General features: G+C 36.1%; 2 protein-coding genes across 14 annotated transcripts in view; one reads left to right on the forward strand and one right to left on the reverse strand.

Moving 5' to 3' along the window:
• fhod3b (formin homology 2 domain containing 3b) overlaps positions 1–8,196 on the reverse strand; it is a 352,315-nt gene extending 344,119 nt beyond the window's left edge. For all 10 annotated transcript variants that reach the window (XM_073925424.1, XM_021466894.3, XM_073925423.1 and 7 more), the window contains exon 1: positions 7,802–8,196. In XM_073925424.1, coding sequence (XP_073781525.1) covers positions 7,802–7,966 — 165 coding nt within the window. In that variant the 5' untranslated portion in view covers positions 7,967–8,196. The remainder of the gene's footprint in view (positions 1–7,801) is intronic.
• The window catches only part of slc6a19b (solute carrier family 6 member 19b), a 38,411-nt gene continuing 32,880 nt past the window's right edge, over positions 7,847–13,377 (forward strand). Inside the window, exons 1-2 of one of the 4 annotated variants that reach the window (XM_073924631.1) lie at positions 8,741–8,798; positions 9,246–9,277. The gene's annotated coding sequence lies outside the window, so the exon portion shown is untranslated. Of the gene's footprint in view, positions 8,295–8,740; positions 9,278–13,377 lie in introns of those variants that run through there. The other 3 variants (XM_073924629.1, XM_073924632.1, XM_073924630.1) reach the window with 3 other exon arrangements.

The following is a 13,377-nucleotide window of genomic DNA, read 5'->3' on the forward strand; positions in this document are numbered from 1 at the left end:
AAAAAGGAAATTAGAGGAATTAAAGGGAAAGTTCACCCCAAAATAAACATTATGGCATCATTTTCTCATCCTGCAATTGCTCCAAACCTGTTTGAGTTTGAGTTTCTGTTAAACACAAAGTAAAATATACACTGTACTAAAGAATATTGGCATAAAGCAGACCATAGAATTTTTGAATGTCTATGGATGTCAATGGCTGCATTTTTCCAACATTCTCTCAAATATCTTATTTTGTGTTCAACAAAAAAATTAAATTAAATAAATAAAATCTTAACAGTTTAGAACCACTTTAGTGTGAGAATCTCTTTAAATAAGATTACCAAAGAGAAAAATGCTGCCAATTTATTTTTTACTGCATGGAGGCAACTCAAAAAAGAAAATCATGATAAAGAAACCATGCAAACTTACTAGAATATTTTCAGAAAAAAGGTACGGTCACAGTACCTCTTTTAAATCTGTACCTAAAGGGTTCCTATTGGAACCTCATGTATGTATTAGTGACTAAAGTATATATGGTATTGCCTAGCATGGCACAGTTGGTCAGTGGTTAGCACTGTCGCTTCACAGAAAGGATTCTGTCACTGGTTCGGGTCCCGGCTGGGTCATTTGGCGTTTCTGCCTTTTCTCCCAGTGTTTGCGTGGGTTTCCCCCACAGTGCAAAGACATGTGCTATAAGTGAAATAGATGAGCTAAATTGGCCGTAGTGTATGTGTAAATGAGTGTATGAATGTTTCCTATTAATAAGATGTGTTTGAAAGGGCATCAGCTGTGTAAAACACATGCTAGAATAGTTGGGGGTTCATTCTGCTGTGGCGGCCCCTGATAAATAAGTGTGTTGTGGGAACATGAATTAATGTTATTACCTATAATGAAGAAATGTACCACTCTGGTAATAATTTTTTTGCCCCTTTATTTCTGAGGGTATACAAATCATAGTTGATCAAGAGACTGTTGAGGTGCACTGCTTCCTTCACTAATTTCAACACACTCCTGTGGTATCTGTTGTTGCCATTTGCCAAGCAACCAGCAGCCACATTTTCTGAGGAGCCACTACAAACGAATCCTTGCTACAAATTTTTTAGGGAGAAATCTATAAAGTGCCACAGTTTTTAGGGGATGTTCTGCATTTGAGGCAATTAATCTAACCTTATTACTGAAATGTGTAATCCATACAAAGTGGGAAACTCAATAGTTGTTTCCTGCTTTGCAGACAAACCTTGACAAAGCATGCACTTACTATCTGCGAGCACATGCCATGCATCTACATTTGAAATAATGAATTTGAGCCTGCAAAAGACATGATATGTGAATGGCTCATAAAGATTTTTTTCAGGATTTCAGCAAATGTGGCCCACAACTACTACTATGTTGTTATTTGATGCATTGGTTAATTTTAATTGTACAATATACTGCACCAAAATATTTTGTGATAAACAATATTATAGTCATTTTAAGACCCTTGTATGCCACTCATCAATTTATAATGCCAGAATAACAATATAATATCATCACAACGCAAGAACACTCCTCCAAAAAAAAAAAATACTATTTTATTCTTAAGAATATTTCATTTAATTATAGTCATTTTAACAATTTAATAACTAGGCACTGGAATCAGAATGGAAAAAGTGTGCCCTAAAAAAATAGTAATAAATGGTAACAAAAAAGTGCAAGGTAAAAAGAGGCTGCAATATTTTCTACCAGATATATTTTCAGTAGTCAGACAACCACTTGAAAATATACTAGTCGTTTTATAGTAATTAGTAATCAATAGTAAATTATAGTGAATACTAGAGTGTTTTTTTTAACCATACTGACACAGACACCTTCAATAGATATAGAGATGTTGCACAATCAGCTAAAATGTTGCTAGAATAGATTTTTTATGTATGGCCGATATATATTGAATCCCCAAAATGATTGAGGTCTTGTGTGTTGTGCAATAAGTTGATACATTAATTATTGTGACAACATCAACTTCTACTGCAAGATACTGAATCAAATATATGTATCATTTATGTATATCATATATTAAAGGGGTGGTCCAGGATGTAATTTTAAGGCTTGGTTGTGTTAATAAGAAGCAAAGCAATGTGTGCTTATGTTTCACTTGAACAGAATTATGTTATTTTTATCATAAATCTTACTTTGATTATATACAGCTACTCAGCTAACATAAAAACAACTGATATATTTCCTAGTTCTTCTGAAAGGCCCACCCTCAAGTGACTCTGATTGGTCATGTGTCATAATGTGCTGCGATTCGTGGATCGGGACAAGCACGCGCGTTTTGTGTAAAGTCAGTTAATCTCATGCCCGCTCTCTAAAATAACATCTGACAAGTGTCTGTAACGAGTGAAAATGGGGTGCGAGAAACACGAGAAGCGCTTGTGTGCGGGACCGATGTTTATTTTTATTTTTCTCTGATGCTCGGATTAAGTCATTGCTCTGTAATATACAGTGACGCTGTAGACAGAAGAATAAAGCACAAGATGTGGGCTGCGACCTGTGTGAGCCTTGATTTATTTTTCTGCTGCTAACGTTACATGAGTTAGGCGAGCTCTCCTGTATTTTTTTTAACTCAACGCGTTACACGACGTCTTTCACATATATTCAGATTATGCATGTGTAAGTAATATAAATCGGTCATATATCTTTTGCGAGTTCATTATCTCAGATGTAAAACTCAAAGAGAAGCAGCCTATAGAAAAACACTGCACAGTCGCACACACATAGAGAGACGCTGCATGTGCTGGTGAAGTGTGTGTGTGTGGGTGTTTACAGCGGTTTGACTGATATAAATTTGTAGCTATAACATTAGCGGTGCCAAACAGCTTTTCCCATTGTTTACATCTTTGCTACAACATACCATTAAGGATAGACACTTTGAACCGCCAACTTATCCAGCAAGTTTTTACGCAGCGGATGCCCTTCCAGCCGCAACCCATCTCTGGAAAACACCCACACACAGTCATTCACGTACAAACACACACACACTACGGACAATTTAGCCAACCCAATTCACCTGTACTGCATGTCTTTGGACTGTGGGGGAAACCAGAGCATCAGGAGGAAACTGCGTTGCCTATGTCATAATCAATTTTAACAAATAAAAACACTTACAGGTTGTGGCTCAGAGTTCACCACTTCTGCTTAGAGCTGCTCCTTCTTTGAGGAGATTTTAACCGAACCCAGCACTGAACTGGGGGAGATTCTGCTGCGCAAAGTGTGTGCGCAGTAAAAGTACGTTTGTGATTTCACAAGGCCCGGAAGTATTTTTTTGTAGTCCCCAAAATTCGTTGATTTAAGGCTTGGCTCATAGATTTATACATTAGATGTTGTTTACCCTGTTGTTGTCTATTGGAAGGAATGCCTCAATAGAGCCGCCATTTTAGTACAGGAAATGAATACAGGACCAAGTTGCAGTGGAAGAATATGGCCATCCAGAGCCAGAGATATAAACAAATATATCTGCAATCGAATTTTTTCCGGAGGTCAGTTTACAATTTTTTTTTTATTACAAATCTTCAAGTTTTTAATTTTACATCACTTTTCTACATTGATGGATAAGTGATCGCATGTGCATTCCTGACAAAAAGCTTGTGTTTGTGTGCATGTAAATGTACTATCCACCTTGCTTAGATTCGATCTAATCTGTGTCCGGAAACACACCTCCTCTCCTGATTTCACTTCTCATACTGACGGAGGGAGCGGTTCGTTTGTGAATAAATCTCCGTTATGAACGACTCGTTCACTTAGCCGACAATAATACAAGTTTCTGGCGCCGCAGCATCTTGTCATATTTCTTTTTCATTGTTTGCTGATTTTAATCAACAAAACTAGCATTAGCCGAGTGTTTTGTGTGAGTTGGTGCTCCCTATGCCTTATGGTGACTGCAGCAAGTTACAGTATTATTATCAATAACAGTAACTGTTTAGCACAAAAGTTCATGACATACAAAAACGTAAAAAAACTAAATCTTACCTATGAAATGTTTTGCCTTTGTGCTTTTTTTTTTTTTTGCTCGTTACTACACCCGTAGACAGTGCTAAAATCCTGCATCTTCACAAAGTAACACTGTCTTGACTAGTGCGGTTGAATGACACTTGTCCTAGGAGCACTGTACAAGTATGGCTGCGCTATTGATGCATGCTCAGAGTCCGTATGCGATATCTATTGTTTATATCTATGGGCTTTGCTAAGCTAACTCTGTAAAAACCAAGGTCTCCCTTTGCATTGAACTTTCAGCATTATACATTCAGAGATGCTGTTTATGTTTACACAGCTACATTACACATCAACTAAAGTTTAAAATATGATATCGTAGTGGACCACCCCTCAAATATATCTGAAACCAATAGAACTGAATGATGCATTTTGGGAACAAAAAATTTTTCAAAATTTTGAGTTTAAGTTTCCAATCAGTGTCTACTGGAAAAAGCATCCCTCCTCTCAGGAGTGGTAAATTACAAGATTAGACATGTTGAAAGGTATAAACACTCATTTCGAAGATTTATGTTTAGATCTGTAATTGCTAATTGCCAACATCTACACTGCAGTGCATGATGTAACATATAATTAGTGTATGTCTATTTGTGTTTATTCATTTGATGGGAGCAAGACCTAATAACAGATTTTTTTTTAATGGTCAAGGTTTAAGGTTAAATCAGAAAGATTTCAACATAATTCTGAAGCCAAATATATGTTTGTCATTAGCTTAGCAATATTTGAAGCATCAATAGGACAATTTTTACTTCTAGGACAATAAAAGGATAACAATTAAGAGCTCTAAAATCATTCTAAATATAACAATTTAGGGCTGGGCAAATTGACCTAAAATCAAAATCTCGATTGATGGAACATTCTAAACTCGATTACGATTAATGAACAATTATTTTGTTTATTTATTAAATTGTTTTGCCATCATAGTTCACTCACAAGGTTTATACACCATCTAAAGGCATCCCTGGTGCAGCTTCCAATTATCGCCAATGTAGTAAGTAAGGCTCAAGAATGAGTTCATCATCTTACTTGACCAGAGATCAGATGTGGCTGCAAAGTGGCCACAGAAGTAGAAATCAGCCACAGCCTTTAACAGAGCAGGATCATGTGACATGTAGGGAAAGTATTGAAAAAATAGTCCTGGAAAAATTTGATCGATTTTAGGTTCTGAATGTCGCTTTCGATTACTTTTTGAATAATTGCCCAGCCCTTTAACAGTATATGCCACATGACAACTATAAAAGTAATGGATAGAGGAGCACTATTGTTGTTCTTGCTGTTCTCACGAAAACATGTTGTAACTCTCCCGAAAGCATGTGATCAACAAATATAAACAAAAGCTCTATCAAACATCCTTGACATGAGGATAAACCTCAATGATTCTTGCTAAATTTGATTTTTAATAAGGTATTATATAACTGATATCTTAGAACTTAGAACAATCAAATAAATGATTGACTACAGTTTCCCAGGAAAGTCATTATGGGGTCATTAGAAAATATGAAGCAGTGCAAAATTCAAATTCAAAAAATAGCTAATGAGCATCTGGACTTATTTATGCATCTGTTAAAACTGCTTCACTATTTATGCATGTGGCTTCTTAATAATGGGAATTGAGCCTGAAACAAATACTTTCATATATGTTCATTTTGGAAAGGTCATTACTTTAAAGCAGGTCCACTCGTAATAAAGCAGCTGAGATGCTCTAAAAAGTTCCATCAATGACTGGTAGTGTATGAATTATGTTGATTTGTATCTACAGTGAACAATCACAAACCTACTAATGGAACCACAAGAGTTGTCATACACCTATTTGAAAAACCCCAGTGCAGCTCATGAGTACACAAGAGAACAGTAATGATGTTACTGCACAAATCACAACAGAATACCATGGAGGTCTGGCCTTTTTTTTTGAGGACCTGAATGGTCATCACTGACAGTACCAATGACAGCTGAAGATTCCTGAGTATACGGACACCCAAGTATGGCTCTCAGCTGCTGTGCATTCCTCTAAGACCACAATAACAGCACTCCTAAAGCCTGGCTTAAGGGATAACACTGTTTATGTGGTGGAAACGAACCTAGTTTAAGACAACAATTATATATCTTTTTCAGCTGGAGAAGAACCTTGGTTGTTTTGGGTCAGGCGTGTAATGACGGAGAGCTGGGTAATTTGGAGGTGAGGTTTTAATACAGGGTCTGAAAAGGACAGGATGTGAATATCCACACTATCAACATCACGTCATTCTTATTGCGAGTTAAGAAAATTAATTACCTGTGACTGCTTATAAACAATGCACGTATAATAGTTTTGTTATGGACTGCATCTAAACAGAACAGCATAACTATCTATTTAAGATGAAAAGGTGTTATTTAGAAGAAATGGTAAGTAAAAATGAACCCCAGGAGCAGAGAACAATGTAAAGATTGGTGCAGTGCAGGCCCAAGACGCAGTGAAGTACACTGACATCAAATCAGTTCTGCCCAACAGTGCATCAGTACTGCATAGATGAAATGGCAAGCCATTTTAACTTTAAATTTGTTTACACTACTACAAAGCACAGATAGGCTACATGTATGCTACTATCAATATTAAATTTTAATAACAAAAATGGTAACCTAAAAAGGCAATCATCAGAATTAACTGCTTTCATACTTGTATATAAAAAATAAATGTTTAGCGTTAACATAAATATAGTATATACTAACAAACTTGTGGTATTACAAATATCAGCAAATGGGATAAATTAATTATTCACTCTTATGTAAAGAATTCCAGATTCCTATTTTTCACTGTGAATATACCAAACAAACTGTGACTGGAATTTAACACTGGGGAATTTTCTGTACTTTTACCAACAGATAATCCATGTCAATCTGTCACAAGTACCTTTTTTCTTTTGCTGCTTGTTCCTGTATTCAAACTCAATGTTGACAAGAAACTATAGTCACTGAATTTTTTATTTATTTATTTATTTTTTTTATTAGCTAATAAAATTGAATTTAAGTCAGCCACATATTTCATTTTGGGTTAACCTAACTATTAATCGATAATATTGACTATATTATATTATCCTAAATTTGTGGAAACAGACATCCCCGCTATTTTTATAGTTATCTGCAACTATTTACTGAAGTTTATTACCCTACCTGAATACAATTGTGAAAAAATATATAAATTTATTACAGATAGCATCCATCTAATTTAGCTGTACTACTTGGTCAGTTAACTTTAAAAATAGTGTGACTCATTACTTTAGTCATAATGGAACAGCTTACAAAAAAGCACAAGTTTGTATACAAGTTTAAATTAACGTCAAATCAATTAGAATAAAAATGAAAACTGGAACAGATATTAGTAAACATCTGAATAGTAAAAAATAAATAAGTGCTTGTAATGAAGCATTTCTGATACTCTTGCCATTAGAATATTTCCAAAATTCTTAGAAAATAAGCTCTAATAATAAAAAAACATATACAGTGGTTATGTTTTCAACAATAAATGATAGCTATTTAGGTTGCTGTATTAAATGTAGAAGAGATGAACCCTTAACCTATCCATAAACCTAGTCTAAGCCCAAACTCAGCAGTTAGTTCCCACACAAGAAATTACTGCAAAACAAAGTTTAACCGAGTAAATGTTATTAGGGCTTGCCATACAACAGCATGATGCCCTCCAGAATTACTGCTACAGCAAAACATTATTGCAGTTGCATCAAAAATAAACAATAAAAACTCATAATAAATAATTTAGAGAGAGCGAGGGAACAAAAGTGAGTTTCTTTTCGAAATGTCATACCTTGTGAGGTGCTTTGAGAAGTCTGTGAACTCCGGCGATCTGATTGATGAGCGGAATATCCTCTCTGAATGTGAAATGTGGGGGTCTGGTCGGCTCCGGAAAATTTGTGCTATTAAATGGATCTGTATCATCTAAGAACTGCACCCTGCATGCAAACGTAGCCATGATACATCCATACACGTCGATTTGGGAAGTCAGCACAACAACAAAAAAGTACAGCGACTAAAAAAAATCCTACGCAGGGTAAAAGTGTCAAGAATCCAGGTACGCTCCGCCTCACTCCGCTGTCCCGTGTTAGTGTTTAGTGGTTGCTATGTTTCTGCAGTAGTTTCTCGCAAGAGGAGGGCCGGTAATATCCAAGGGCATGTCGGGCAGGCAAGGTGCTGAGGCAGACTGCCGCAGACGGGACGGGACATCTAGAGCCTGTCTAAATGTCTACAGCGATGCAGTACGTGAGCGGGACAAGGGACTCCCTCCGTTTGCATCACTCAAGGTATGAGGGCGAGAGCCGGAGTTTTGGCGTCACCTAACGTTGAACTTTATATCGCATCACGATGATGCTTTGTTGATTATTTTTCCAACGAATATTGTGCAAAAACAATCCTGAAAATGTTCATTTACTGTTCATTCCCTGTGAAAACTCGTACTATACATTTAAAAGCAGGACTTACACTAGTTTATGTGAAATAACAAAATGAATGGACTCATTTTTTTACTTTGAACTTGTTAGGCGTTTAAATATATTACTACGGTGGTCGAGAGGATGGACATGTCGAGGCCTATTTTAGAGGGGCTGTAGCGCCGCTATATTTCTACTCAGCCCCCCTAAAACTTTTGCGATTAGCTCATATAAAGTTACCGTACACTAATTATCGCCTCCACCATCTTTCAATGGGGTATATGCCGAAGCATGCTAATAGGACTTTTAATTTGCCAGTAACCTGGGTTAAGCGCTTCCGGCGAATTGAATGCCAATGCAAAATCCGGTGCGTTTAAGGTCTGTTTTCTTTAAAAATCAGCGATCTCCACTAGCTGAGTGACATCCGATTATAGTGCGTCTCAGATTGTACAAGAAGCACTGCATTAAATTACATTTCCCCCGCCATATCTTTATAATATGAGCATTTATTTTACCCCAGTATATTCAATGGAGCATCTGCGTTAGCCTGCCGATTCTGATGTGCGGGTGCGAGTAAACAGCGTTTGTCTCGTTTTACGCTTGAGCAACCAAATAAATGCTAAAGTTTATTTAACTGAATGTATTTTAATGACATTACAACATCGATGCTGTATAAGGAACCGTATAAAATGGAAAAAAGTTCACAATAACAGGTCACCGGAATTGTATCAGCATGGGAACAGCACTAGCTCGACATATACCCTATTTGATATGAAAATGGCCGCAGAATTCGGCTTCTCTCCATCTTTTGTTTTTCATTTTCAGCAAACCACAACCGTGGACAGCAAAAGAATGAGGTGTGTGTTTATCAATATTTTTTATAATATCTGCTTATTTTAATATAGATAACCTTCTATCACCTGGATTAAAATGTCATAAAGGAGCCATTTCTCAGCCTTCACCTCAGCACAGCTTCCTCCAGCAAAAAACGAAACTCTTAACAAACATTTCGCTATTTTCATTTTTATATTGAACTACCAATATTAAACACTTTGCAGTTCGCATGGCATTAACTATACCATACAGTCTTGCACAAAAATAATTAAACACAGTGACAGAACCACTTAGAGCATGTACTAGTTTTAACTGTCACTGAGTCACTGACAGAGATAGAAACATTAAGTGTTGTCTAGTATTAAAAATACTTCTAATTTATTATTATCATTTAGATTGTGAAATATGTAAATAAGCCTGTAAGTTTAAAAATATATATTTATATATGTTGTTTATTTAGAAAAGTTGCAGTTTATTTATTTAAAGGGCTCCTATGGTGAAAAATCCACTTTTCAAGCTGTTTGTACAGACATATGTGTAGGTATAGTGTATAGACAGTCATATTGAGTTGATATAAACACACCCAGTTCTTTTTTTTATCAATTTAACAACATAAAAACGGTGGACCAATTGAAACAGTTTTTAGACCGACCGCAACTAAGTGCGGTCCCCCTGCCCACCGAATTGATTGACAGCTGTAGTGATGTGCGATACCACTGGTTTCCTATCCGATACGATACCAAGTAAAATGAAGGTGAGTATCGACAATATCGATCTGATACCGATATTTTGCCCAAAAAATACTGTTTGGGAATTTAAAGTAACAAGTAGTGTACTTAAGTGTCACTTAATACTGAATACGAGACATATTACGGGTTATTCCTGCTTTTTGATGAAAAATTCTTATACAAAAAAGAGCCAAAATACATTTTTTTTGACAGCAACTGAGCTTGAATATCTTAAAACGCCTGCCTGAACATCTTAACATAAAACATTCACACTTTTAATTTAATTTAATTATAATTAGCTCAGGGACACATTTTACTCCAAGGTGAACTATTGCAGAAATTTGATAATTGAATCATTTCATTATTTATTTCATAACCAAAGCTCTAAACAAAATAGTTTTAAGAATTCAGGGAACTGCAGTTGTTTTATCATTGTCACAATATTTTTCTGTAATAAATCATGGTTAATTTTTCTTACTCGATCTTAGTTAATTAACAAAACATGTATTTATTTTCTATTTTTAATTTAAGTCATCACCTGGGATTAGGACAGGTAACTGATGTTACTGTATATAAAATAATAACTATCAGACATAAAACACCTGAGATCAGGACATGTATCTGATGTTAAATACAATAAAGGTGATCATAGCCTACATGAAACACCTGGGATCAGGACAGGTATCTGATATTGACTGATATAAAAGGGATCATACACGAAACACCTGAGATCAGGACAGGTATCTGATGTTAAATACAATAAAGGTGATCATAGCCTACAAGAAACACCTGGGATCAGGACAGGTATCTGATATTGACTAATATAAAAGTGATCATACACGAAACACCTGAGATCAGGACAGGAATCTTATGTTAACTAATATAAAGTGATCAGACATGAAACACCTGAGATCAGGACAGGTATCTGATGTTAACTAATATAAAGTGATCAGACATGATTTGAAACACCTGAGATCAGGACAGGAATCTTATGTTAACTAATATAAAGTGATCAGACATGAAACACCTGAGATCAGGACAGGTATCTGATGTTAACTAATATAAAGTGATCATACATGAAACACCTGAGATCAGGACAGGATAGCTGATGTTAATGTATATGAAGTGATCATACATGAAACACCTGCAGATCAGTTGATTCATCCGCGCTCAGCAGTGCTTCAATGTTAGTGGAAATGGACGGATTTAAAGCTTTAGTACCAGGAAAACACTACAACACGAGGATGTGCTACAGAAGACTACAGTGTTTTATCGCTCACCGGGTTACATAGGCGGATCAGGAAAGCGTCCCCACGGTGTTTAACTGCTGCCATGAGCTGAAGCCTAGGAGGGCACTTAAGCATATTACTCTTAAATAGATTGTGATGTTGTTTGATGCTAAATTGCTTTTAATTCTTTAAATTAAACTTAACTGTGTTTACACAATTTCTGCATTTTAAAATCTCGGCAACTACTGGAGGTTTGTAGTGCACAGCATGTTACTGCAATGTTTACAGTGCTGGTCCTATATTTCCGGGTTTCTTCCCACCGCAGCCTCTCTTTAGTTCTTTAAAATGGCGGACGTGTGAAATAAGCGTATAGGCCTTTTTCACGGACGGTCGAACGCACATGTGGTAGAGTGATGGTTGCGTATCGATACTTCCGGTCAGAGCAATAGAGTGAGATATGCTATTTTAATCTGATTTACAAACTTGTTGGAAGAACCAAATTACCCAGAGATCATTATCAAGATTAATAGATCCTGGATCTGACAAATCAATAAACTGATCTGAGGTCGCTGCGTGTGTAGTGAAGAACAGATCTATCGATCCTCAAAATCATGATTAGCATGATTAGCGGAATGACATCTTCTGATTATTATTCAATTACCCATGTGAGCAAAATTACATGAAACTAGCAGTAAATAGTTAAGTATGACATGCAATAACTTTCCACATTTTTTGTGAGCTGCAGGCTTTACCCTTTCATGTGTCAGGAGTATTCATCATGTATTTCAGTGCACATCAATGTATTTAGTTCTACATTTAGAAAAGATTTTCTTAATTATAGTAGCCTAGGTCTACTCAAGTTTTTTTTTTTTTTTTAATCGGTGTAAGGAATAACTGTATAAATTAATTTTGCATCAAAAAAGCATTTTGATATCAGTAAAGGTATCAATCACCGGCATATTATTGATCAGAACACGTGCATGACTGCATAAATTAATATCCTTTTTAAAGTTGAACATTGTGCTTGCACGCGTTTGCATCTAAAAAGTTCATATCAGTAAATTTTCACTTTGAACCACCAGATGGCAGTCTTTTACTTTTATTTCGTAGTGCAGCTTGCATAAGTTTTATTAATTTATATATATATTTAGCTTTATATATATATATATATATATATATATATATATATATAAAACTTTATATATATATAAAATTGAAGAACGAAACGACCCTGGATCAGGTCAAATCGTCATTATCTAAATCTGGCTAATTGAGTAATCCAGATATGAAGAACAGACCCCTGATCTAATTCTGTTTATATTATGTGTCAAGAGCATTTTATTTAGTTTTACAGTTAGAGTGGATTTTCCTTATTATAGTAGCCGTTGATGTTTACAAAAGCATTTTGATATTGGTAAAGGTGTCTGCAACTTTTGTGAAGCATCAAATCACCGGCATATTAACTGCCAAAACATGTTTATGACTGCATAAATGTATTATTGCTTTTTAAAAAAAGTCACATATTGTGCATTTCTATTATCATACACAAATTGTACAAAAGTGATCTAAAAAGTTCATATCAATAAGTTTTCTCTTTGCACCACCAGGTGGCAGTCTTGGTACTTTTATTTCAGGGGTGTAGATTACCATGCTTAGCCACAACCTGATACCAGGGCATACCCAATGCATAACCAAGATGACTACTGTAGTTATGGCCCAAACCAGCCACAGATGGCTTATCGTGCCACCCAACCTGTTCTAATGCCTCACAAACAGTTAGAAAGGATACAGCCACACAATCCAATAAGAAATTTTGTCTCTGCTGGCCGCCCACCCCCTGCTAGAGAGAGCACCTACAGAGGCCCCACACCCTCTATACCTGATTTCACATCAGAAGACCCACGACAATTCGCACGTTTAAAGATATCTCTTGAGAATTTGCTACCACTAGATGCTATGGAGCAGTTCAAATATCAGATTCTTTTGGAGCATTTGAAAGTTGAGGAAGCTCTTCTTATAGCTGACTCATACAGTAACTCCCCTTATCCTTACTCATACACCATGCAATCTCTGACTGAACACTATGGACAGCCCCACCAGCTGGCATTACAGAGAATTGCCGAACTGATGGAAGGCCCCAACATGCGAAGTGGAGATACCCAGGCT

This window comes from Danio rerio, chromosome 16 (assembly GCF_049306965.1).
Source record: "Danio rerio strain Tuebingen ecotype United States chromosome 16, GRCz12tu, whole genome shotgun sequence".
NCBI classification, from domain to species: Eukaryota; Metazoa; Chordata; class Actinopteri; order Cypriniformes; family Danionidae; genus Danio; species Danio rerio.